The sequence below is a fragment of the Epinephelus lanceolatus genome, chromosome 18 (assembly GCF_041903045.1).
Source record: "Epinephelus lanceolatus isolate andai-2023 chromosome 18, ASM4190304v1, whole genome shotgun sequence".
NCBI classification, from domain to species: Eukaryota; Metazoa; Chordata; class Actinopteri; order Perciformes; family Serranidae; genus Epinephelus; species Epinephelus lanceolatus.
Genome location: NC_135751.1, coordinates 15,337,251 through 15,365,192, shown reverse-complemented (window position 1 = coordinate 15,365,192; position 27,942 = coordinate 15,337,251). Strand labels below are relative to the sequence as shown.

At 41.8% G+C, this 27,942-nt stretch overlaps 1 protein-coding gene and 1 long non-coding RNA gene across 2 annotated transcripts in view; one reads left to right on the top strand and one right to left on the bottom strand.

Moving 5' to 3' along the window:
• The window catches only part of LOC144458581 (uncharacterized), a 161,722-nt gene extending 134,860 nt beyond the window's left edge, over window positions 1-26,862 (top strand). The window contains exons 3-4 of the long non-coding RNA XR_013487951.1: window positions 22,338-22,447; window positions 26,277-26,862. This is a non-coding gene — a long non-coding RNA (uncharacterized LOC144458581). The remainder of the gene's footprint in view (window positions 1-22,337; window positions 22,448-26,276) is intronic.
• Window positions 52-27,927, bottom strand: LOC117268220 (G protein-activated inward rectifier potassium channel 1). Its single transcript, XM_033644467.2, has 3 exons — window positions 26,870-27,927; window positions 6,921-7,137; window positions 52-1,124 (listed from the first exon to the last, which is right to left on the bottom strand). Exons 1-3 carry the CDS (start codon window positions 27,533-27,535, stop codon window positions 466-468), a joined length of 1,542 nt encoding a protein of 513 aa, XP_033500358.1. The 5' UTR covers window positions 27,536-27,927; the 3' UTR covers window positions 52-465.
• Between the last annotated feature and the right edge of the window lie 15 nt (window positions 27,928-27,942).

Sequence of the window (27,942 nt, the reverse complement as noted above, 5' to 3'; positions counted from 1 at the left end):
TAAACTTAATATCCATTTTTTATGGGTGTGACAATAAAAACACAATGAAGAGAAAGATCAAACAGCATTTATTATCGTCGTCATATAATTTATATATTTAGATAAAACTAAGATTGACTATTAAGTGTAGTGATGCATACATGGACTTGGTGTATACATGCACAACTCTTGCAGAATGATCAAATTCGCATTAAGCATGAAATTTGTGTTTTCTTCTTGTTTTGTGTGTAACAAAGCCTGCATGATTGCCTCTGCTATGAAACACAGAAATCACAGTAATTTCAGTAAAGGTTGTGTCTCAAGAAAAAAGAAAACAATTCAATAAATTGTCAGTAAAACCATTTGTTTTTTCCTATTAAAGCCTCCAAAGGTAAAGTACATCTCTGTTTCCATGCGCAACTCCTCCACTCTGTCTGTGGTCGGAGGTCAGTGGGAGTCTGTTGTTGTTGTGGGACTGTCTGGATCTCAGCGGTCAGCGTTCATCTTCCGTAGCTTCGCTGGCAGGTTGTCCTCTGGCCTCCCTCCAGCTGAGAGCAGTGGGCTGTGCATGGGGACCGGAGCAGGGGACAGCATGGGCGTTAGGCTGTGCTGGTACAGGTCTCCAGTAGACTGGGTCATGGGTTCAAAGCCCACCTTGAGGGACTTGAGTTGCAGCCTATTTTCCGCCTCCGGTCCTGGCGAGGAGCTGAGGCGTTGTAGCTTTAAGGGCAGGTCTCCTGTGCTGCAGGCCTTCTCTGAGTGCTGGGAACTGAGCAGAAGCACCTTCCTCTGCAGGTCTTCCTTCCCGGACGAACTCATCCTCTGCAGCTTGCTCGGCAGCCGACCCCCAGTCCCTCCCCTTCTGTCCTCTGATGTGTTGATGCAATCCACAGAAAACACCCGGTCACGCCGGGCACCGTGGCTTTCAGTCAGTGCGGGAGTGGGAGTAGATAGAGGCGAGGGCAGCGAATTCTTCTCTTCATGCTCCTTGACACTGTATGGTGGCGTTGGTACCTCAAACGTGCTGTGGAACTGAGAGTAGTCTACCCTGAAAAAGCCTTCCTCCAGGGACATGACCGGCAGGAAGCGATGGCCCCATAAAACCTCATCCTCGGTATATGACGTCCGTGCCTGGCATGTCATACCTACAAGAGAGTGACAGGTCAGTAATATGAAATAAATCAATGAGTTTAGCTCCAACAAAACAATCAGTGGCTGATAAGGAGGAATGTGAAAGGGCAGCATTCTCTCCCATTATCTCTTTTCCGCTCTGCTCTTCTTTATTGTTTAAGGAGTCACTGCTTCATGCTCCTTCCTGTGCAATCTACCACCTAGCCCCATTTAGTCACACACTGGAGACTGAATACAGTAAATCAACTGGGAAAGGATTAATACCATTTCCCAAGTGGTTCACCAAAGCAGATAAACAGCTATAACCACTGACTATTATCACTACTTTCCATGTTCTAAGCATGTCACCTCAAATGTACTAAAATGAAATATCTGTGATATGAGATGAGATAACGGACATCTTTTTGTACCACTTACAAAGTATCTGCCTTTAAACATTCCCTCCTGGAGGTTAAAGCAGTGCTTTATGTTTCCATTGTCTTGTGCTGTTAATATGGGTGAAAGGTGAGTGATGCTTGTTATCAGCGTGGCTTGTGTTGGCTGTGATAATTGCCAGTTTAAATCTGATCAACATAATAAGCAGTCCCTCAACATCATCAATGTCAAGAGCCATGGGTCCTGTGTGTGCATGTCTGAACTGTAGCTTGTGATTATAACTGTGAAAGTTACTGGCCTGAATTTCTTTTCTGACAAACTGATATCTTTCTCTATTGGTGGCTGTTTATTACTTCTCCATAATTCAAGGATTTCTTAGCAGTGTATGTGCCTGCATGTCTGCTGTGCACAGGATTATAACAGCTTACAAGCATCTTCAACACACTTTTATTCCATTTGACCTCAGCTCCTGTAAAATAATGTTCCTGACATTTTGATGCTTGTTTCTTTGCAATCAATAAGCACCTAGTCCATATTTTTCTCTGATTCAGTGGTTCTGCTTCCACCTGAGCTTTTCTGTGAAACACTACAGTTAGCTGTAGAGTAGGAGTCTGAGCCTGTCCCTCTGAGGGATGATATGTGCAGTGTTATGTCATAGCTTGATGCTATTCCAGGCTCACTACTCAGCTTCATCCACAGAAAAGTCAGTTCTACATTTACACAAAGGTAATTTTTTGTCTTAATTAGCCCAGAGGCTTAGTTTTAATCACAAGAGTGAGTCCAAGATAATTTTCCAGCTGTATTCTCTCCTCTTACTGGCAGAATAACGACTGTATTCCTGCTGACTGTAGATGCATAAAAAAAGCAGTAATACCAGTGCAGTGAAGGCTTGTGGGTTGAGAGCCTGACAGGCATGCCAGTTTTGTTTCATCATCCAGGTGTCATATGGGTATTCAACCAGCTGGTTCATGTTTACTGCATCTTGCATGAAAATAAAAGCCCTCAGCACAAGTATGCAAACACTTGGCAGGCAGTGAGGAGGGCGTCCCTGAAGAAGACTTTATGTAAAATTCCTGGCAGTAACTTTCACTGGCACTGTTTACGGAGCGCATTATGATGCTTTGCCTCTTTTGTCAGACCTTATTTAAATCTGGCCACTGTTACATTGCAAGAATCTGACTTAACCCACACTTGCAGAGATGTGTGTGTCATCTGCATATTAGTGAAAGTGTAACCTATGGATGGAGTTGATATGCGAGAAGAAAAAAGAGTACCCTCCTAAGAGGAACTTAAATCAAGTCATGTTGACCACCCTATATTCAATAGTTTACAAAGGTTTTGTTTATAATACACATTCTATTCTGCTCTGTTTTTAGAGGTCTTAGAAGGTCCTCTTGGTTTGGAGCAACAAAGTTCAAATGATATGATATTGGGTTCAGATAAGCTTTTGTTCTGCTACCACACATCCCTGCTCTCTGCGGACCTGAAAGGACTTAAGGCCATTGCACAAGTCCATATTTTTTGTCATGATGCATCGGACTCAACAATTTTTGTCGAATGACAGATTTTAAAAAATGGATACGAAAAATACATACTCCGTTTGCAAAGCCTTTTACCATCACTTTTGATCTTGTGATATGTCATAATCATCACACTGGAAAAATTGGCGTTCAAGACAAGTCTAAGGGCCATTTCATAATCGATGCAAAGGCATGCAGATGCGAACCCACTGGGATGCATTGAGACGCATTGATGCGTGCTTGTGTCTGTGTGTTGTCCATTTTTTTGATACGCGACGCAGCAGCACGTGTAATACCATGCATTGCCAGCGGGGGTGATAATGCAAGCAACGTACTTGAAATTAACCACTTTTTGTTATTCACAGAAGAAGCAGGTATGAAATATGGTGGGCGAGGAGGAAAAACTTTGCGAACTCGTACAAGCACACCCCCATTTATATGACAGTTCTAGTGCCCTGCATTATAAAATAGTAGTACTAGCTAGCTACAGCAGTACTAGCTAGCCAGAGTGTACTGGTGACTCTGCTACCCCCTATTGCGCCAGCAATGAATTGCATTTCAAGTGTTGCCCACGTTGCTTGCGTTCAATGTGTTGACTATGAAAGGAAGTGCATTGCTCGCATTGTGTGCGTCAACTATGAAACGACCCTAACATTTCTTCTTAACTCCATGCAATGCCAGTAAGCAAAAAAGCAAACAAATCATTTCAGTTTTTCAAAATTAGGATGTCCTAAGCGGCTCTATGTGTCACTGAACAGGGTAATTGACATCGTGCTTGTTTGAAGCCCTGGCTCTATTTTTGCGAAGCCTACACACACCTCCAACCTATAAAGCTGCTGCTTAGGCTTTATTAGGGCTTGATAGGCTCCCTGAATGTCATTGTCACTCTCCATCCGTGACAATGTTAACTGATGCACTGGAAGAAATAGCATTGATTGCTGCTCTTTTGGCCCCTGTTGCTCATTACGTGATGACTCATGCATTGGCTTTTTCTCTCTTTTGTGTCTATTTGTATTGACCGTATTTTGGATTAGGTGTAACCACAGACCGTTGATGAACTGACACAGCCCACTTTAGATTAAATTCCTGTATCTGTGTCACATGCTTCCCCACTGCCCCGCCCCTTTAGGAGACTAGTGGCGGCCCTGAGTCTATTTATTCCAATGGGAAAAGTGAATGTGAGTATAGATTATGACCATTTCCTTTGCCCCATAGTCACTGAAGTAAATATTGAACCCATTTTTTATACAAGCCCCAACCCTTCTAGACATTCTGACATGGAAAGGGCATTTTTTCAGACGGACAAATCAGGAAAAAAATAACTGTTCAAGACACGTCTCATTTTTAGCAACATACATGAGATCTGATGACACTCTGGTGAGTGATTTTACACTCGGTTGATATCGGACTTTAAGCTAGCAGATAAAAATGAGTGGAAAATTAAGAAACAAACATTAAATTTGTACTATATATAGTGATGTGTTGTTCTGAATTTTATTTCATCCATCACACAGGAACTGCCCATTGGTCCGACAGCCCATTGGTCCAACCATATTAAACCCATTGTTCCGAAGTCCGTTCCGAAATCATCATGATGCCCTGTGGTTAAGGTCTGGGTAGGTTTAGGCACAAAAAACACTTGGTTAGGGTCAGGAAAAGATCATGGTGTGGGTTAAAATGAAAAAGAAAGTGACAAACACATAAGCCGTGAGCCTGCTTCGCCTCAAGCCTTTCCCAGCTGACCCAGAGCCGGTTGCGGCGCACCATCAAGGTAGAAATACGCCCGCCGGGAGCCGTTCAGCACCGCGGATCGTCTGACTAATGGGCTGTCGGACCAATGACATGGACCCCATCACACAATGTTTACTATACTTCCAAACGAAGCGGGTGGATGCAGTGGAGAGACGACCATGCCAACTTAGGAGACCGGAAGCGTATACCATTTTGTTCTTTGGCGCAGCTTTAGTGGGGTATCTTCTGTTAAAGAGTATCTTTGGTGTAACTATCATCACTTTTTTTATTGATTTATGTAAGTGGGATTTTAGTATGTTTCGCATGGGTCCATTTTGGATCAGATGAGTACCTTCCATTGTCAGATGACTAACAGTGATTTCAAGAGAGTCTAAATTGTCAGGTTTGGATTGATTAGATGATGACTTGAGATTGTTTTTGATGATCATTTCTTTCTTAACATAAAAGGTTTAAAGTCAATACAGTGATTATGTTTAGCCTAGCTTTGTCACAGTACGAAATCACTGAGCATAAACCAGTAAACACTGTGACTGCGGAAGTTATACAGTCTATAGAGACTGCATTCTCCAACTATCTATCAATTCATTCTCTTTCACTGCTCTCATGTTCAGGGTCACATACTGTTTCAAACATCTCTGCTTTTTGTTCCTTACCTGTAAAAAAAACAGAATCAATACTGCCTGTAAAGCCCCCTTTCCACTGGACCAAGGAACCACTAACACCCACTAATATCTGCTATTGTATTTAATGGGAAATGTTACGATCGGCATTCACTCCCGGGGCAAATGACTCTGCAGTACTCACAAGTATCTATCTGCTCTAGCTCTGATTGCCTTCTACTGACAGTGATGGAAATACAACTTCACTGATGGGATGCCATAAAATACTGCATGTCTCCACCGAAGCAGTGCTCAAACATCATTCAAAATGGTGTCTGCACCGAGTTTGAAAGAAAAAGAATAAGTAACAGACATAAACAAGAAGTAACCACTGTAACATTTTATCCGGCCTCCATGATGGTTTCTACTGGGCAGTAATCATTTTTCTGACCTATTTGTGACGTGGCACACCAGAAAGGCAGATTACTGGCAGTAGGTGTGCAGTTTATCACATGCCCTAAATTTGGTGGGAAAGGGGTATAAGAGGCCAACTAAAACTGACAAATATTAAAGTCACTGCCTTATAATCTGTCTGACTGAAACATAACTGGAATGAGTTGGAGAGACGATCAACAAGATAAACAGCTGTGCAGCAGCAGCAGCTAGATGTGAGGGGAGTGTGAGAATAACAGGATACTGTGGCCCACTGAAGGTGTACTGCCAGGGCTTCCCTCCTTTACTCATCAGCTCTGGGTGCCACAGCACTGCGACACTAAACTTCTGGCTGCACCCTGATTTAATGGTATTATCAACGGAGCACAGACCGAGTTGCCTGCATGCCTCTATGCTTCCCTGCTGATCCCTCCCTCCTGCTCTAAGCCTATTCAGCTCTGTGGTTTCTTCTACAGCAGCGGCAAAGTGAGGGCGATGGGGGATGGATGGTAGCAGAGCTAAAAAGAAAAGAGGGAGATGGATTTATCTGTATTGGACTTCAGGGAAGAATCATTCTGTTACATATGCAACAGAGAAAACAGTGTTGTCACAGAGAGTACTCCGGCATGGCTGCCTTTTAGTTTACGGCTGCAGCTGTATAACCATGTCTCACAGGCTCAGAATTACCTCTGCTCTCAGCTGTCATCTGAAAAATGGAGTGGAACTTCGACTAAAACCTTGGGTCATTTATCAATGTGACACACGCATCTACGACCACAGGCTTTTATTATGCATAGGGTGGGCATAAACCAATTCTGCTGTAATAAAGTATTCCTCATAATTCAATCAGGGTGTCTATCTCATGTGTTGTCATTCTAACTTTTTTTTTTCATCTCCCACGTTCTTCAAATATGCAAAACTGAGATGGCGGGGAAATGAGATTTCGAGTTTAGATTAGTATCTATTAGACAGGAATGTTATGTGGCTTGATATTAATATAGGAATTTACATTTAGATTGAGAGGAGTGACGGAAAGGAGAAATGAGAATGAGATAGAAGTGGATGCAAAAAGCATAAAAGGAAACAGGTGACAGAAGTGATGGGAAAATGAGTATGATTCAGGATCCCTCACCAGTGGTCTCCACGATGCCCTCAAGGATAACGACAATCTCAAACTGTTCGTTCATGAGGGAGCGCTGGGATAAGTCGAAAAAGGGGCTCTTGGGATTGATTTCATGGCAAATGGTGAGAGGGGACACAAGGAAGAGCTGGTCTGCACCCGTCCCAAAACCAACATCCAGTTCACACTGGTCCAGAGGCAGGAACTCGCCCTCGGGTGTCTGACGAGACTGAAAGACAGTTAAGAGAGAGGGAAGTGGACAAAGACAGAGGGAAGAGCCAGGGAAGTGAAATGAAGATAGAAAAGAGACAGGAAAGAGAAGATTAGATGCTTCTTATGGCAAAGCAGGGAAAGAAAGATTCTTGTTCCAGCATCGTTTGTCTTCCTTTCGTCTAATGAAACAGGACATAAATCTCCAATCCAGTAACAAGATCTTTCACTTAACCAAAAGTATTAATGGCACTTGGCACAATGTAAGAACACTCCATTACAAGTCCTGCATTCAAAATGTTACTTAATGTTACTTGTTGGTTTATAACCCACTTACTTTGGAAGGCTGCAATCACGTGACTAATGTGCTTATGGGAATAAAGTAGGATGTAGTTAAAGAGCGAGGCAAGTTGGGCTGATGGATGGGTCAAATGAGCACAGGACTTCCACCCAGGAGACTTGTGATCGTATCTTATGTGAAACCAAGTGAGGTGAAATTATTTTGATGTACATCATCACCATATTTCTTTTCCTGAACCAAGATAACTTTACTTGCCTAATCCTAACCAACATAACTTTACATGCCTTAACCTAACCTACGTAACTTTTACCAGTTGCCTAAACTTAACACTAGTAACTTTATGTTAAGTATATAACTTAACATTAAATACCTGACCTGACAACACCCAACCATGTTTCCTTTCCTTAACATAACCTACATAACTTTTCTCACCTAAACCTAACCTACGTAATTTTACTTGCCTAAACCTGACATACGTAACTTTACGTTAAATACATCACCTGAACACGCCCAACCATGTGTCTTTTCCTAAACCTAACTTACGTAATTTAAGCTTCCTAAACCTAACCTACGTGACTTTTCTTGCCTTAACGTAACCTACGTGACCTTACTTGCTTAAACTTAACACCAGTAACTTTATGTAAAGTACATAACTTTACATTAAAAACATAATCTGACAACACCCAACCGTGTTTCCTTTCCTTAACTCAACCTACATAACTTTACTTGCCTAAACCTGACATACGTAACTTAATGTTAAAGAAGCAACAGACAGAATTTTCGCCTATATATACCATTGTGAAAATAATGTGGGTTGCACAGGGTAGTATAAAATCACACTATCAGCGTTTACATAGGTTACTTAGTGACTTAGTGACGAATTTTCGCAGAAAAAATCTGCTTTATGGCAGGAAATGCGTCATGTATTGCCAAACTGGTCGGTCAGCCAATCAGGGACTGGAGCTGGTCCTTATGAGGAACTGGCCGGGGCATGAGATAGTTGAGTCAGGAGCACAATGGCAGACGGACAAAGTTTGGAGACAAGTGAAAAACGGCCTCCCAAAAGAAAACGAGCTCCTCTGTCTGAGGAGGCAAGGATGCACAAAAAGGAGAGTAATAAAAGAAGAGGAAAAACAAGAGTAAACCTCAGTCAGGCGTTAAAGAGATGGAGGGAGCTCCGTGACCAAAGAGGCTTCAAAACCAGTGTCCAGCTAGCTTTCTTTCTCATGGATCAGTAAGTAACACGGCTAAATGTTAGCTAGACGAGAGAGGACTGGACTGTACTGGCTGCTAGTTAATTCCTAGCTGGCCAGCATCGCAAATCGCTGCAACCAGGGACCGGGTACAAGTGTTGGTCGGCTGACATCCTCGTTGCCATTCTATGGCAGCCCTCGGACAGTGATAAATCCCATTATACATATTGGTATAATTTACTGTGAGTTGTTTGTACTGATACTGTACATATTGGTATAACTTACTGTGAGTTGTTTGTACTGATACTGTGCATTCTGGTATAATTATTTGCATTACTATTTGTTTTTTCTTCAGATAAATCTGATAGTTGCTCGGTCTCTTTACTCATTTATTTAGTATAGTGTCCACACACCTTCTCTTTCTACATATACATAGAGGTACACAGGTGACTTTATAGCCTACATTTTATTGATTATCTCTGATCCCCACGGTCAATTTGGTCTTTGCGACAGTGCGAGCAACACTGCTGACACTGGCGCCAAGCTAAAAAAAACAAACAAATCCTATCTGTTGCCTCTTTAAATGCGTAACTTTACGCCTGCATTTTACTTGCCTAATTCTAACCAACATAACTTTACTTGCCTAAATTTTACACAAGTACGTTTATGTCAAGTATGTTACTTTACGTTAAAAACATAACCTGGCAATGCCCAACCATTTTTCTCTTCCTAAACCTAAGCTACGTAACTTTACTTGCCTAAACCTGACATATGTAACTTTACTTGCCTAAACTTAAGACAGGTAACTTTACATTAAGTACATAACTTACATTAAATAAATAACCTGACCATGCTCAATCATTTTTCTCTTCCTAAACCTAACCTGTGTAACTTTACTTGCCTAAACCTAACCAATGTAGCCTAACTTGCCTAATTATAACCAGCGTAACTTTACTTGCATAAACTTAACACAAGTAATTTTACATTAAGTACATAACTTTACATTAAATAAATAATCTGCCAATGCCTAAATTAAAATGTTTTTTTCCTGTGGAAAAAGTGGTCGTGACTGATATTTTGTTATATATGACATTAGAACGTTAATACTGATGCATCAATGTAAAAGCAGCATGTTATTGCCATAGTTGCTTGAGGTGGTGCTAGTTTTCATTATATACCCCCAACCAAGGGGTAAAATAAATCAGGGGGATCTTAAGATGATTACTGAGAGAGGAAATAAGAAAAAACACATGATACACAAATCTGTTGGTCGTTTCTAAGACTTTACTCTAAATATTGTTTTCTTGTAAATTATTTTAAATTTCACCTCTTTGGACCCCAGTACAGAAGTTTAGAAGTTTGGTAGACCTGGTAACCACTCAGACATCTGAAATGTGACAAGCAGCCCCAGCTACACACTGCTTTTGTTTGTGAGGAGTCACAAGCAGTGCATTGGATTTTTACATGCAATGCTAGTATAAAGTAGCCAAAAAATGAAACTACAGTAGTACAAGCTGTGCAAGCACCTCAAAATTCAGTCTAAAGGTGTGATGGGGTGATTCTCTAAAAATACATATATCACCCTCCTGAAGAGGTGATGGAAGATGTTTTCTCTCTCCATCTATCTCACTTTTCCATTGGTGCCTTGTTTGCAGTAGCCACAGACTTGGCGCTTCACATTGATTTTTAGAGGAACTTGCAGGTGGGCGTATGAGACAGGCAGCCGTGTTTGGACAGGACTTGCCCACAGAGTGTTAACTGGTGCGGAAGCATTTAATTGCCCAGATGATGTTGAAGCTCAGCACAAAGCTCCTGGATGTAGTTTCTCCTTTCCTGTCTTATTCTGTCTAATCAATCTGTTACCTTTTCTCGTCTTGTTTGCATCTCTCACTTAGCGGTCTGTTTACTCTTTCCTGCACACGTTAAATTTTCAATTTTTTAATCCTGTCAGTAAAGAGGTTTGCAGCCTTTTCGAAAGCTTTTATTTATTAATCACCTTTAATATTTTCAATATAAAACTGAAGGATGGCCAATGCTGCTACAAAAAAGTTTAAACTGGTTGTTTGAGCAGGGTAGATTTCCATTTTGGTAAGGGTGAGATAAGACACTTCAGTCTGTGTTTCTAATGTACACTATTATTCTTTTACACTTAAAATAGCACTGAAAAATTACTTGGATACTTGGAAAACTTTCTTTTTAAGTCAACAGTTAACATTAAAATAACATCAAAAATCAGTGTCAAGCTGATTTTCTTATAAAGAATTTAATATCGAAGCTCATTTTTATCCTCTTTTCCTTTTTCTACATTGTTTCACTTCCAACGAATAATTGGGCACCAGCCATCCACTCACCCACACACACATACACACACAGATACTATTCCTCTGCCACACACAGCTTCATCCCACACACACAGTCCCACCCCCTTCTCTACAACCCTTTCTACCATTTCTGGCTCTTTTGTTCTCATTTGTCCTAAAATAATCAACACATTATTTCCTCAAAGGCAGTGTCCTCTTCCAGCCTCCATAACTCAGTCAGTGTCATGTACATTTGTTTGTTCTGACCCAAAGTGTTGTCATAATAAATAGAACAGTGGAATATCTTTGGCTTAAACTCACAGTTACTTTGATTAGTTACCTCAGTTTGGTATTACAGTACCTATACAGTCCGCCCTGCCCCACATAGTTACAGCTGCTATTCTAGATTTTATCAGATGTAGATAGCTTGCTAATTAAGCAAAAGTTGGTGGCAAGTTGGTTGAAAACCCTTCTCTGGCTGATAACCAGAACCTTGTAAAGGGGTCTTAAATACATGTCAGCACTTGTAGGCTACATCAGTACTGTTCCAATCACTGTCCCAATCAAAAAGTCAGTATGCTCTCCAGCTGATGACCCATAAAGAAGACATGGAAATAAAACAGCATTTTCCTGCAGTGTAGAGTTAGTAGCCTATTTTAAAAGGGAAAAATGTAAGATCAGACACTTACTTTGTTCTTACATAATCTAAATTTGGTTGTTTAACTTCCAGAGGCCCTTTTATCACTTTTATTACTAAAAGAGAAATTATTTTTATGATAACGACCAGCTGCTGGACTGTAAACATCCCTAAATCCAAAAAAAGATCAGGACACATTGATTGTTTTTCCAACCCACTGTAAACTACCCCCTCTTCCAAATAACAGAGGTGAGGCTGCCAGCCTACTGCTGCAAGTAGTAGCCTATTTGCTGTGGCACACAGGAAGTCTGGTGCTGGCTCAAAGACCTGTGTTATAGCTGGGTGCCCTGTGAAACAGCACAGCTTGAGTTCATCAGTGGCTTTGAACACCACCCTTGCTAAAATACACCAAGGAATTCTACTCCCTCTCATCCCTCTCCTTAGAGGCAGGACATTGATTTCCGATGCCCCTCTGCCTCCTTTATGTATTGTGTCTGGTTTACATGTGTCTACCTTCCTTTTGTTTATTTGTTTTACAAACAGATGCTGGCTGAATTCAAGCTGCTACAGCCATTAAAGGGAAACTTTGCCAATTTTCATCCAGCTCTCTCATTGTTGTGTGGACAGTGTGTAACGATGAACAGTATTTATTTTCCCCCCTGTGCCATGAACATCCTGAGCTCCCTGCTCATCTGCTGGCAGAGGTCTGCACACCCTATCATGACACAGAGCTGGTTGAAAATTGGCAGTTTTACTTTAACTACCCATATCGCCATTTTCAAGCTACTGTAGCTGTCATATTTTACAGAGACAGACCTTCAGTGGCTGGACTGCCCCCCTGACTTCCCACAGGATCAGCAAACTTTCCAGTTTTGCATTCCATGAGCGGTGGAGAGTGAGGTGGAGGGACCGCGGTTTATATCCATGGGTGCATTAGCTAGCAAGCAGCAGTCTTGTTCAACGGTGCCGCTAGCAGAAGGATATGTCTGATGGGCCATGACTGGACAATTAAAGAAACTTTAGCATCATGTTTACAGTGGATATTTAAAGGCTATTGCAGCTGGCTGAATCTTTTCTGAGAATCAAGGATACAAAGATAGAGATTTTTGTCTGGTTTCAAAGGGTGAGCAAATTGTTTTCATTCATAAATAAATTGGGTTTGCTACATCTCTGCTTCCGCACTCTGTCATCCAAACTACTCCTGTAAAGCAGCAGCTACTAGTCAGCGCCCAACTTAATCCTGACCTCTCAGTGACATTGCCCTTTAGTTTATCCCTCCGAGACTGTGAATGAAGTGTGAGTAAACAGACTTTGCATTATGCCAGAAAACACTGCATTCTATTTCTATCTCCTGTGAATATCAATGAGATGCTCGTCTGGATTTATGTTGGAGAAGCGCTTTCATGTCAGGGGGGCATTGTTCAGGTGCTTACAGGCTGCCGAATACTGTTTGGGTGGATGCGGGTTATCTCATGCTCGCTAAGGGAAATGTTACATTTCACTTTCTGTCATTGTCAGCGAAGATTAAATGATGAATGACTGTATGCAAACACTGACAGGCAAAGCTCCTTACACAGACCCCATTGGCACTCTCCTACGCTTCTCCCGGCACAAAGATCCTGAGATAGCTGAGCTTGTCTACTGTTTTTTTATTTTCATGTAAATCCCGCACTCCAACAAATAAACAGATTTCTCTCCCCGAGCTCTGACGCATTCATTTTCAATTATGCTTCTGGGGCAACTGTGCAGCAGAGACACTAGCCGTGCACACAAACACATCTACACATCACATTCTGACTATTCATTGACCCAGTCAACCTGACAGCTGCTCATTAGCATCAGAAAGGCTTATTGGTTTTGTTTGATGCTCACAAAAAGGAGCATTTTAGTGGTGTGAATGATGCTCATGGATGAAGACAGGTGATAAATAAAATTGATTAGACCCAAAGTGGCCTATCTTACTACTCAACTCCACTCCATGCTCTGCTGGGCCCTCGTCAATCAGTAGCCTGGGAGAGGCGGGTGGAGGAGCTTGTAGGCAATCAGGTCGACTGACAAGCCAGCCAAATCACGCAGGCTTCCCCTCTGCCAGATACCGTCTGCCTGCTCAGTACATTCAGAAAGGTTGGGCCATCTAACACCCAATCAAGCCTAGACTGAGTGAGATGAATTGGTCAGATCAAATCAAGGGTCAAATGAATTGGACAATCCAACGTGGCATGGACTGCTCAGTTTTCTCCTCATCAAAACTGAGAATATGTAACATGTACATGTGTCAAAGACTACACTCAGTTGCCAGTTCATTAAGTACACCTATAGATAAAACAAATGCCGTCTAATACAACAGTCCTTCAATATTTACTTTTTGTTGAAACAGTTTTAGAGAGGTGTTGATTCAACCAGGTCTCACTCCCAACTCGTCAGATACGGAGGCCTGGTCAGATACCAGCATCAGATACCAACACAATGAGGCAACCTTTAGCAACAGTATAAGATGCATGGAGCTGTGGCATATTTTGCTGCTCCAAGCAACTACTTAGTATAAAGAGCGAGATAGTCTTCACAGGGCGGGTGGGAATGGAGGTGTATGGTTCAACCAAAGTCCAGATTTTCACCCAGGAGGCCACTGTTCATTTCCCATGTGAAGCCAAATGGCAACCGAGTTAATCAATAACAACATAGTGTGCTTGTACGTGTAGCATACTACGGTATTGACATATGTCATGGGATATATGTCACATATGTCACATTGAGTTATATTATGTAAGTAACAAACGTGCTTATTTTAAACGTGCAATATGTAATTTTCTGCCGCTGGGGGTCTCAAACCAAAACAATAACAGAAGACGGAGTTGGATGACGTCACGAAGTAGCGTGGGATCATGGGAGTTGTAGTTATATAACAGATACAGATCTAACGTTCCTCACTCTGTGTAACTGAAACCGACCATGGCAGTTTTTTTGGCAGAGCAAGCTTCAGCAGCAGAGAAATGCTCATGGACGAGGTATATTACTGAAGTTATATTCACTTTATGTTTCACTTTATGCAAATGGGGTCCGTCAGCCGGTGTAGCAGCCCGAGCTGATCTGGTACCTACACCGCATCGTCAAACTCTGATCTAACTATCAGTAGTAACGTTACTTAGGCTGACCAAATGTCCTCTTTTGCCAGGATATGTCCACTTTTCACGTCCCGTCCGGGGTGTCCGGGGTTTTTTTTATAAACTGATTATAATGTCCGGTTTTCCGTGTGTTAAAATCATGGCTCTCTTTTTTTAGTGACTGTCTCGCTAACCTCAGTTATTTACACTCTATTCAGAAATGCTACTTACTTTAGCTGAGCGGTTAGCAATCTGCTAGTTATTTGAGCAAACTGCTAGTTACTTAGCTTTACAGTTAGCGATGGCTTCTCCCTCTCTGCTGCTCTCTCTTTTTCAGTGCGGCTTATGTTTAGCTATTCCTCTGCCTCTTTTATAAATGACCTATCATTAGATGTTGTGGTTAGCCAGCCTCCGCTCCACACTGCTCCGCAGAGCTGGTACCCCGGCGGGCAGCAGTGCTTGCAATACACTGGTGGAAATGATTAATATTTTGGTAACATCAGCCAGATGTTTGCTTACCTGTCTAGTAGAACACACGCGAGGTCGGCATCGAATTGTAGTCCTAGATTTTCACGAAGCTCTCTCTCATCTCAGAAAGGCCACACCAATATTTATCCTGGATTTAGCTCTCTTCTTATCCCAAATTCTTCTGGGATCGCTTGGTTGACCCGTACGTTTCCATTTTACCGGGTTGTTTACCGGGACAGCTTCGGTGTCAGAAGGTGCAGCAACAGTCAATGCATAACCATGATCTATGACGAGTTAGCTTAGCCTAGCAACAGTAACGTTCATTCTCTGACATCTCAGCCGGTCTGCTTCTTCTTCTTCTTCTCCTTCATTTAATGTCTATGGTAACTGGAGTTACACCGCCATTGCGACCTAATGACACGGTCCGTAACTGTTATTAATATTTCATATTTATCTGGGTTTGAAAAATTGTTGGAAACATTTCTGATAATCAAAGTACACAACTAAACAAAATATATAATATTGGTTTAGTCGTTTTTAGAAATTTTTATGTGGAAAAACTACATATTATACCTTTAAGGCAAACTATGCTTTTTTTCTATATCTAATGGCATACTTCTGTTGCCCAAACCTAGTGAACTAAACCTAACGTTCAGAAGGTCAAAAGTCAAAGTCAAAGTCCATTTATTTGTCTCCCTTGGGAGAAATTTGGATTAGAGACAGGGTACTGCTGCTTAAACAGCACAAAACATACAAACAAAAATACATAAAAGACAGTAAAACATTCAGCATCTAAAAAAAAAACATACTGGTAACCAGATAGGGACCAATGTGCAAAAAGATATTTGCTCATCTGAGCTGTGCAATTTACCATGCCTACTTGTTGAAGTTAAAGTGCTGGTACACATTAGAGTGCTGGTACACATTAGAGTGCTGGTACATATTAAAGAGCTGGTACATATTTAAAGTGCTGGTTCACATCAAGGTGCTAGTACACATAAAGGTGCTAAATACACCGTACCCAGAAAAAAGTACTCATTAAGGTGCCAATACACCGTATGCAATACACAGTACACAATACCTCCTTACATTTGCTCATTAATGAGCTTGACTGACAACGGGACAAAGGAATGTTTGTACCAGTTGTGTTTACATAAGGGAACCCTGTACCTTCTCCCTGAGTGCATTAGTGAGTATTCGTTGAACAAAATATGAGAACTGTCATTTAGAATGTTTTTTGCCTGAGTGATGACGGCCTGATTGAACAGTTCCTGAGGGTTAAGGGGGGGGTGACCCATAATCTTACCCGCTACTCTGACCAGGTTGAGAATCTGAGTTTTTGATTTGTCATTTAGGTTCCCAAACCAGCTGGTGATACCGTACCGTACAATGGACTCTATTGTTGCTCTGTAGAAAATTAGCATTATGTTTTTGCAGACACCAAACAACCGAAGTCTACGCAGGTCATCCTGTCTTTAACAGTTTATACCAAGGCATCCCTCTTTCAGCCCACTCGCTGTTCACATGAACAGGCCGTGCCAAGATTAATTTACCTGCTGCATCAATCAAGTCTCCTACATCAGTCTATCAAGCTCAATGGCACCAAAGGACACCTGGCTTGAACTGAAGCAGACTTCTATCATTCCTGCATTTTTCTGGACTCTATTTCATATTGTTTATTCACCTGGTTTATTATCCCATGCGTCCATGAGAATGTAAGGATTATGTGAGTATCATATTATTATTGCAACTGGCGTTGCGGTGTTTCGCATCGCCATAATGCACTGTCACATATTATATACTGACAGTGCTTGGCCCCTGTGATAGTTTGACAGTCACATTATATAGTTAAGTGCTGGCGATGCTGTTTATCACTGTTCTCTGTATATGAACCCTGACGATGTTATACATGTTAATTAGTTATATTGCCAGGCTGTCACAGTTTTATTTGTTCATGTAACAGGAGCATGGTGACCCGTCCACTAAGGGACCGTCCTGCATTTATTTAGTTCACCCTGTGAGTGCACTGGAACAGTAGTAATAGATACAAGCCTTACTGAGTTTATTCTTTGTTGACACATCCCTACAGTAGCAAGGGCAGTATTCTCCTCATCTCTTCATCCTTATAAAGATGTATATGTATTCACTTCATTTTGTATTTCATGCCATACTGTTTATGTTTTTTATTGTTACATATTAGTAACACATGTACACGTTCTCTGTTTATTCCCTTTATTGTAGTATCCCTATTACAATGGGATATTCTAACCAGCCAACAATAAATGAGTGGCACGTCAATTAGTGTGTGAACTGGATTTATTACCCACAACCTGTGGAGACTGAACATCCATAAAGCCAGCACCTAAGGGTTCATTCAGTCATCATCACTGAGGTCACACACTTGGTATTCAGCAAACCAACATTCTATGTTTATTTTGAAAAGAGACTGTATGCACTTAACAAACAGCAATTCTGCAGTTTGTGGTGCTGTTGAGCTGTGCTGTAATATACAGAGAGCTGTTTCTGTTATTTACCCACATTGTTTTAAATGGGATGGACAAAATAATAGAAACAGATGTCAGTATAATGTTATACAATTTTACAGCACCACAAAATACACCCTCCAAAATGAACAAAAAGTTGAATGAAAAACAGAATATTATTACCTTCATGGAGGAGTTGCTGAGTGTATATTCATATATTGAGCTTTAACACCTGAATACCACGTGTTGATAACAAATGAAAACTAATTAGCAAATGAGCAGAGAGTTGCAGTCAGCTAAAAGTAATGGAAATCTCCTCTTCCTGTGTTTGTTGGTAAAAACAAAACTACAACAAAATCAAAGAAAATGCATCATAGTGAAAATCAAAGCCACAGCCTGGTTGCTCTGTCACAGCTGGTTTAACCTCTGTTGTGCCCTCTCTTTTACTCCACAGTCACCTACAATGTGTTTTTAACACAGTCAAGCTCACAGTTTAGTTGTCATTATTTAAATGTCTCTATTGTCAGACAGCTGAACAAGCAGAAAGTAGTGATTTGATTGAAGCTTATAAAAGCTACCTGTTAACCAGGTGAACATAACTCCTTTGCTGCTACAGTTCTTTGTTTTATGACATAATCAACAGAAATACAGCTTGATGACAACATCTGTGCCATGTGCTTGGCTGTACTGGCACTTAAAATGAGTGATAAAAAAGAAAAGGCAATGAAAATGATTTTTCAGGTTTACCTGGGTCAGTGTGGACGTGGTCTTAGTTATGTTTAAAGAAAGCTGCGGGCCCATGAAAAATATCTCCAAAATGTTTTTCTCAGGTTTATGTGTGTAATAACGAGCTATTCACACACATTATTGAGTCTTCTGCTGCATCTCTTCTTCTCTCCTGCTGGGAAAACATCTGCATCGTGGACATAAAAGGGACCTATTCTGCTCATTTTCAGGTTCATGCTTGTATTATGGGTTTCTACCAGAACACGTTTACGCAGTTTATTGTCCTCATGCTGTCTGTGCTGGAACACCTGTATTCACCCCCTGGGCCCTATCTTAGATCCGGCATAAAGCAGTGAACAGCGCATCTGTCATTGCTACTTTCAGGCTGCAGCATTTGTCATTTTCACGGCCAGCACCCACAGTATGTAAGTAGCAAATGACTTGTGGCCATCAGTGTGCCCATGGGTGTGTAGGTCTTAGAATGATGTGTGGTCAGGCACATTGCCATTTTGAGGCAGCAGAAATGTGATTGCGCCATTGACCAACAAAAATCCTGGTCTAAAATCAATGGCGGAGTATTTTCCTGCTATTTAAAGGGCGCATTATGGCAATATGTGAGTTCACAAAGCGTGTACACTCTGCTTGTTATACACACGGGCGTGCAAATGGGTTGCAGGTGGATGAAGTAATAGATCACTAATGAGGAAAATATTAATTACATTCTCTAAATTGCGAACATAGCAGAGATCAGAGCAGAGTTACAGAGCTGCTGTCTGACTCCCTGTTAAGAGAGATGCAGTTCACATTGGCGCAGAAGGAGCAGCGTAACATCATTGATTATTTCATAAGCTAAAGGTTTAGTTCTGATTCCTTTGTCAAGTTTACTAGTTTTACTGCTTTAACGTCCAATGATATTTGCTGCAGTGACATTAGTGTTCTTACTGCATTTCTCTCAGCATGCTCACTTATACACTTTGCTGTATCCACTATCCAGCATGTTAATAGCAAAACGCCAGGTGCAGGCACACCTAGTAAATGAATGAATGGACTTAATTCAACCTCTTTGCTTCTTGCACCTTACTTTCGGCCCAGATTATGCACCCTATAACCAGCAAAGAGGAGTTGAACTTGCCTAAAATGCACTTGCACCATGCACTTTAGCCCAGTGGTTCCCAACTGGCCCAGCCGCTGGGGCCATATTTCTCCTGAGTCATTAGTTCAAGGTCCACACAGTTTAACATATTCAGCATCATACTTGCATTTGGCCATGTCATTGAGCCAGTTTGCTGTCTCTGTTAAGTAGCTGTCTGTTAGTCACTCACACTACAGCAGGACACAGCACTTCGAAATGAAAGCTGTGTGCTGGAAATTCACTGTACTTCAAAATAAAATGTGTTTTTTACAAACTTTGGACTGTGACCCACCAGTTGGGAACTAATGCTTTAGACCATGCACTATAGATCATATAGTCTCTATATACAGACTTTACATTCAGTGAATGTAGAGTCTGTAGGCAAACCCCTGAGATCTTGCCTCCGGAAGAAGAGCGGAAGAGCCCTGGTTTCCGGTTGTAGGCTGTTTGTAGTCTGGGTGATATTGACCAATCACATTTGAGCCGGCTGCAGTTGTTGCCAAGTTAAATGGTCTGTGCGGTGAACTAACGAGGCGGAACATAATTGGCGTCACTGCAAACTCTGAATCCATCGCAATGGTTCAGCATATTTACTTATATATAAACGGAAGTCGGAAACGGAAATTCGCCTCCTCTGCCCAAATCAAACTGGAATGCCAAAAAATCGGGGGTCTGCCCCCAGAGGCTGTATCGCCGTCTGCCGGAAGTCAGATGCCGAATACAGCCGATGGGTTCCGAGAATGTAGATCATATAAATAGGGCCCTCTGTATGAAACGCCCTGTTTTTGGCCTGTCTTTTTATAGAGAAATTAACATCAGCAACCACGATTAGATGTTTTCCTGGCGCTAGCTGTAGCTACATGTAGCAGTGTGGGCTACTTGATGTAAACAGTTGCAGTAGTGTGCCTGGAGCAGATAACCAATTAAAGAAATCCGTCATGAGCTGATGTTAGCTGAAAATAGTATTCAGAACACTCTAAAGCCTGAGGTTTTTTGCTCTCAGGGATTACTTTTACATATGTTTACCTCATTATCTAAAACTTTGGCCATGTTTAATGTGAACATCTGCCATCATAACATTATATATATAACAGAAAATAAAGAAAGGAATAATAGGTCTCCTTAAAGGTTAAGCAAAATAAGCGCACACTGTGCAGCACTAATTGTTGTCAGTAATTGGAAGCAAACTGAAGCCTCTGACATTAAAGTCAATCCACCTCCACACTCTAACTTCCCACCTTGCGATACATAAAGGGCAAGCTATTACATAAATTATGTGCTGCGGAATTGTAATATGAAGGTAATTAATATGGACACTGGGCTGCTCTGAAGATACTAATTAGCAAGATGGTGTTTTTCCATGAGTGAAAACCTGCTAGATTTGATTCTGAACCTATTAAGGATGCATGCGAAGTCAGAGTGATTAGGTGACAGTCGAGGCTGATGCTTCCCCATAGTTAAGTCAAAGCAGGATAAAGCTGGTATTAGACGTTGTTTGGAAATACTAAGCCTCTGCCTGAAATGTACTCTTTCTGTCTTACGCTCTGGTTTAGTTTCCTTCCTTGGAAAGTGTTTTAATCCTCACTGTGACACTTGGTGACTTCAGCAGTTGTTGTGGCAGAAATGGTGTCGCAATGTTCTTGGCCAAAAATGTGTTTTGTCGTAACTGTGCTGCCTCTGATTTCTACTTGGGTGTGGAGAATAGTGTAACAAGGCTCATGCATTATCATTGTCAGGAGCCTGAAGATGTAGTGTTTATTCAAGAACAGCAATGCTTTATTTTTCACTTCAGTCTGCTGGCTCAGACATTACGAGTAACACACACTCTTCCTCACACATCTTCTTGTAAATGCCTTGGAAGGAAAACTTAAGGAGGAAGATTTTGTCTGTATATATGTGATTGTGTGCTTTTTGTGCATGCACACTCATACAGAAAAACATTATACACAACTGTGGAATCTTTGAATTATTCAAGTATGGCATGCAAAGGAGAGAGAAGCGTGAGCAGTCGAGAGTCTTAAGGTTTTCTGGCTCTAGGGCCCACTAATCAATGACGGCAGGTCTTTTCTCCAGCCCTCCACAACCTGATAGTATAATTGCATTGCTATTCTTATTAGATAACAAATGGAAATCAATTCCACTTCTAGTGACTACTGTATATAGCCCATGCTGCAATCCTCTGGGGAGATATACAACCGAGAGGATTTCTGTATGTCTTTGAAATAGAAAGCACCACTCACAATGAAAATATTAAGAAACAAATCTGTTGGTAATTCTTTTTACGTCTCCCGTCTCTTACTGCGAGTCTCTCTCCAGCTCCTCCACCACTTTCCATCACTTTCAATCAATTCCTTCACTCTCTCCAACCCTCCCAGTAATACCAGAGTCACATTTTCAGCTAGGATGTTCCACCAGGATGCCCTCTGAGGCTGTCATGGATGCCCTGCAAAGCTGCATTTCAACTGCTTATGTCGGGACTCTGTATGACAGCTTCCATTCCTCTGTCTCTCCCTTTCCTTCTGCTGTCTGCTGTCACCACAGTTCAGCAGAGCTCTGGTGTCCAAACACAGCAGCGTCAACAAGTGTTTCCAATTTAAAAGGGCTTCATCATCTAACAGGGGCTCTGTACGTTTAGGTTAGTGTGATGTGGCAACTCCGGCTGGATAAAATGAGAGTTTCATCTAATTCACAGCAGCCATGTGTGTCAGTTTGCACTCCGCATGCTGCTGCAGGTATCCAGGACACAAGAGACTGCCTTGACTGTTAAGTGCCAGGAGTGGTGGGATTTCTTCCATTGCTATGTTTGACAAAGATTATGCTGATGACTTTCTTCTTGGTGCAGATATTAAGAACGTGTCTTTGTTTCCTGTCATTACAGACTTGGGCGACTAGAAGCTGTCTCCTGCCCCTACACTGCAGGCCAGCTGACCCCAGAACAGAGCTTAGGAACAGTGTGGCCCTAACTAATAGGCCAAATGAGAGATAAAGGTAAGACCAAAACCCTAGTTGTGGGCAGGCAACCAGGGGCCCATTTTTAACAGGACAGTGGATCTGTGCACTTTCCCACTGGGCACAAAACCCACTAACATCCGCCAGCATCTGGCTTTTGTATTTGATGGGGAAGGTTAGAATCGGCATTCACTCCTCGGTCAAATGACTGCAGTAGTTACAGTATTTATTTGCTCCAGCTTCAATTGGTTCCAATCGGCAGTGATGGGAATATGACCCCCAGGTGGACATGGTAATTTTAGCCCCTTTGCCAGTGCAATGCAGTGAGGGGATGCCACAAAATACAGCCCGTCTCCATCCAAGTGGTTCAGACTTAGTCAGCACTGAGTTTGAAAGAGAGACTGAATAAGTAAGAGATATAAGAAAGAAGTAACCACTGTAACACTGGCCTCCTTGCTGCTTTCTGCTGTTTACTAATCTGTTTTCTGGCACGTCCATTATATTAAAGGAAAAAAACAACAACCAGAAAGGCATACTTGTCTGCTGGCAATGGGAAAGCAATTTGTCGCTTATGTTTAATGGGTTCTCCCGAGTTTAAAAACCCACATACACAAGTTAATTTAGGTGGAAAATGGTATTGGAGTAGCAGTCAGGGGGTGAGAGTCAGACTGGTCTTTCAATGTTACGCTACACTGCAGCAAAAACCATTTTGTGTCAACATCCCCAACCTCATCGATAGGGTCAAATCTAAGAAGGCTTTCTTCACACCTAACCTGTTTGGTTAAAATGAACTTGTTTGTCCTGGCTGTGTGATTCATTTGAGCTTTCATATCATGGAGGTGTCAAAGAGGAAAAGGTAGTAATGACAGGCCAGTGCACACTAAATACTAGTTATGAAGCACAAAAACACACCATTATCTATATTTTTCCCAAAATATCTTGGATTTACAGTTGAATGAGTTACTTAGGCTATTGTATTGGGAAAGTAGAGAGGACAAAGAGAAAGCTATCAGAACCATGGATTGCGCTCTGATGGTCAAAGCGCTGAAACATGAAAACAAGCATCAGCACCAAAAGTAAAGCTAAAGGAATCTAATTGAGGGAGCTTTGCTACATTCCCCTCCTGTTCTTTTCTATCAGTTCTCATGTTAGAAAAGGCATGACTGCCCACTCAGCTTGTCAGTCTTGACAGATTTTGCACTCAGACTGGCTACTGTATATCGTCTTGTCACATGATCAAATGGACCCTTGACACTGGACAACATCAACATACATATTAGCCAACAATTAACATTCCATATCTGTATATGACAAAAAAAATACAGAAGAAAATACGAAATAACTGATGTATATTTTCGCCAGATGCAAGCCTGGAGCCTAATCTCGAATACTACTGGACCAATCAGCCTAATACTTTATGTGCACATGTATGCTGCCATAGCTGCGGACAGGTTTGTTCTGACCATATCACACTGCGAGTGTTTCAAAAGTGGAGTGTTTTCATCTAAGTAAGTAAATCAGTAAGTAACTAAGTTACTAAGTAGGCTACATAGTTCAGTAGTTTCTTATTTGTCTATTTCAATTGTGTTCATTGTTATTTTCTGCTTTGTTGTACTGTAGCATACAGACAAAGTTGATACCGTTAAAAGTCCAGTTACACAGAGCAGGCATCAAATATTTGTGGATGTGTTTTAATTATTTAAAACCTCATCATTACATCATACCTATATTTCACATACAGTGACTGCCAACTGGTGAAATCGATCTGCAATGTGCAATGCACCGCAGCTCAGTCAGAAATAGACGAGGCCCAGTTTTTTTCTTAGCTTGTGGGACAACTTTGAAACGTACTGCGGCACATCTGCTGGAATTGTCTAGACTGGCTGTGATCATACCGAACGGTCGCCTGGCCGAGATCTGCACTCTAATGATGACTTTTTTTCTAGTTTGAAAGTTTTTTTCATAATTTATTTGTAGTTTTTATAGTTTATGCAGAATAAGCATATCATTTAGTTATAGATTGCGACTGACTGTTTCACCAAAACAAAACAAAAAAACAATTAAAGCCATTATGAAGATGTGTTTGTCTATTTAGGGAAAATATAGCAAATGGCATCATTTTTCATTTAACATGAGTTCTTCTTTGAACACTCACTCATGAGGGCCCATTCTAAACCCAACACATTGTTTGAGGGCCCGCTGTCTTTAAGGGCCCTCCCACACCACAGGCCTCAGAGCAATTGCACTGCCTGCACTGTCTGTATTCACGCCCCAGTATTGATTGTAAATGTATGTATGTCAGAGAGCTGTTTATTCACTCTGTTTTAGCTTGATGTCAAAGTCATCGAAAAAACTTTTCACAAACTCTCTTTCACACACACACATGCAGAATTTCTATGCAAGTTTAAATGATTCCTCCTCCAGTAATGCCTGACTACTTTATATGATGAGGCATGATTTGAAGAGGGTTGCAGTTCAACAGCACCACCAACATCTCTAAACAGGGACTGCACTGAAAGCTTCAGTCTGAAATATTTTCACTGTTTAAGTCTTTTATTTGAGTTTTTTTCAAACATTAAATGTGATGTATGTTATCTCTAAGTACACTCATCCTAAACAATGCCTTTGTCTTTGCACAATGACTCATTTATGTTTTTGTGTTCTGTACTCTGGCAGAGCTGCTGCAAAAATTCTGTCTCGGTAAGAGAGTCTTTGAAGCGAAAGAATAAGGTTAGACCACAAAGCCCTGGAGCAAATCTGAAGAAAAAAACACTAAGGAGCACACAGTGGATGCTGTATTTATTGTATTTCACAGAGAGAGAGAGTGTAAAAAGATGTGGGGTTGGCTGAGAGGTCTTGGAATTTATACTGATTGTATTTCTTGCAGCCCAGAAGGAAAGGTAGAAGTGGAGTGGCTCTACAATCTAAAAATTGATGCATGTCTTTTCTTTCTTTCTTTTTGAAAGTAACACAAAGCCTTATTATATTTCTTCCACTTCTGGGGGGCATTGCTTTAAAAGAAAACCCTGTACTATCCAATTACTATGAGTTCCAGTGTGCTGATAAACTGAAAGACACAATCCCATAGGTGTGTTGCAGAGATGGAGACACTGTGACTGAGATGCTGAGGGCTTATGTCTCGCAGGAGAGTCGAGAGAAGACATGTGTGATTGTACTTTGTGCCTATGGGGCTGTTCATTTCCTCCACGCTTGTAACTGTGGAATAGCTCGGTCCTGCCTGCCTCCCTCCCTGCCTGCATGCATCATTAGGCTGACCAACACTGTGCTCGATGTGGCTGTGCAGAGGAGTACGCAGACATAAACAAGCTCCAAGCACCTCACTAATGCTGTTTGTCTTCTTTATGGCCCATTTTGCACATTGAACATGGATGTGGCTGGAAGGAGCTCTATTAGGATAATTAAAAGCAGAGCCGGTCAACCTTGCTACAGTTTGTGGTAATTTTCTGCATTGTTGCTTGTTTTCAGAGTGTGAGGTTTATTAGCTATATCCCTCCAAAGTCTGCTCTTCATTAGTGGATAACCAACGTGGCACAACGAGGCTCCAAAGCCACAACATTATGACTAAAATAGCTGAGTTTATTAACCTTTTTTTGTGGTGTGTGTCATTTTATATCCTACAGAAGAGAAATAGAAAAAATACCCCCTAAAGAAAAGAAACAAAATAATGCATTTCTCTATGGATGACATAAACATTTTTTATGGCTGCATGCTCTCTCCCAGGAGGGCTGTTTTACTGACTCCAGTGATCTGTGGTAGTGTGTGAAGCTCCCTCTCACTGCTGATTCGCTAAGCATAACTTTCTTCCACTCTGTCACATCCACTTACTGACACGCACCTCTCTGTCCAGGTGTCAGCTCAGATGCTTGGACGCAGTGTCGGCCATCCATGCTGCAGCGCTTCCCCGCAAACACCAACAAGAGCCTTCACTGTTTCATCTCAGTGGTTAGAGATGCACCTGGCTGCTGGCACTCAGCCTCACTGTTGTGCAGCTGAGGGATTATGGTAATGCTACCTTGAACCTGTTTTGTTTAACAGGGTGTATGTTGTGAAGTGGGACCTGGTTGCATTTTAAAAAGATTGCTTTAAGCTTGCATATGCAACTGTTCCTTTTCCTTGTGGGCTCACATGAGAGGGAAGTAAAGATTTCTTAAGAGACACCAGCTGTCAGTCAAGAGCGCAGTCGTTGTGCAAGAAAAGAAATGGCTCCTGATTTTCATAGGTTTATACTGCAATATTCTGTCCTCAAAACTGCTTAGGGAAGATCCAATAAAGCAGCTGGGAGTTTTATAAGTCATAATAAGGTAATTATACAGCATATTTATGTAACTTTTATGTATTATACTGTGAAACAAGGTGTGATTTATGCACAACATCAGCTCCCACACTTTGGTTACTTCTCTAGGAGTTGTCATAATCACAGTGTTTGATACTTGAGCTTACCTTTATGAGTTTGCACCTGATCTGAGCGGACACCATGTGGCTGTTCCGCAGGTTGCCCACACGGAACATGAGGCACAGCTTGCCGTCTCGCTGAGAAATCACCGCGTCCTGACTGAACATGAGCGTCTCCGCGCGTTTCTTAGGTTGGGACATTTTAATGAACATGCAGCCGATGAGAAAAGCGTCCACTATGGAGCCCAGCAGCGACTGGAACAAGAAGAGGATGATGCCCTCCGGACACTTCTCTGTAATGTACCGGTAGCCGTAACCGATGGTGGCTTCAGTCTCGATGAAAAAGAGAAAAGCTGAGGGGAAGTTGTAAACATTGGCCACACAGGGGGTGTAGGACGCGTCGTGGCCGTGATTTAAGTCTCCTCTGATATAAGCGATGATCCACCACATAGATGCCATGACCAGCCAGGCGATCGTGTAAGTTAGGATGAAGATGAGCAGATTCCATCGCCACTTCAGGTCTACCAAAGTGGTGAAGAGGTCAGAGAGGTACCTGCTGGTCTCTCCGCCGAGGTTTCCGTGCTGCACATTGCAGCGACCGTTCTTGTCCACGAAGCGCTGGCGTTTCTTTTTGACCGGAGCGGAAAAAGTGGTAGCCCGATTTGTGTTAACCACCTGGTAGTCTTCGCCGAATTTTCTACGAAGTGCCGCCATTTGAGCTCTCCTGAAGTAAAAGCAAAAACGACTTGCTGTTTAATCCATGTTTTTGGTTGTTTGAGCCTCCAAAACACTGGTTACCTGCAGTGCGTAAAATGCGCCATGGCCACTTCAGCGCGCGTAAATCCTTGGATTAAAAACACGCGTTTGTAAGAGCTTTTAAAAAACTGATATTATCCGTTTGTTATTAAAAAAATATCCACTATTCTTCCAGTTATTTTACATGACATCAGAGGATCGCTGAGAGTAGCTGTGCGCTCTGCTCAGTCTCCACTCTGACTGGTGTGGTGCTCACCAGCGGAGCGAAATACGAGGAGCTGTCTACCATTCACAGCTTCTGGTGGGCTGTGGAGGATGAAGAGGGGAGTGTGAGTGTGTGTGAGGGAGAGATGCGAGGAGAGGGA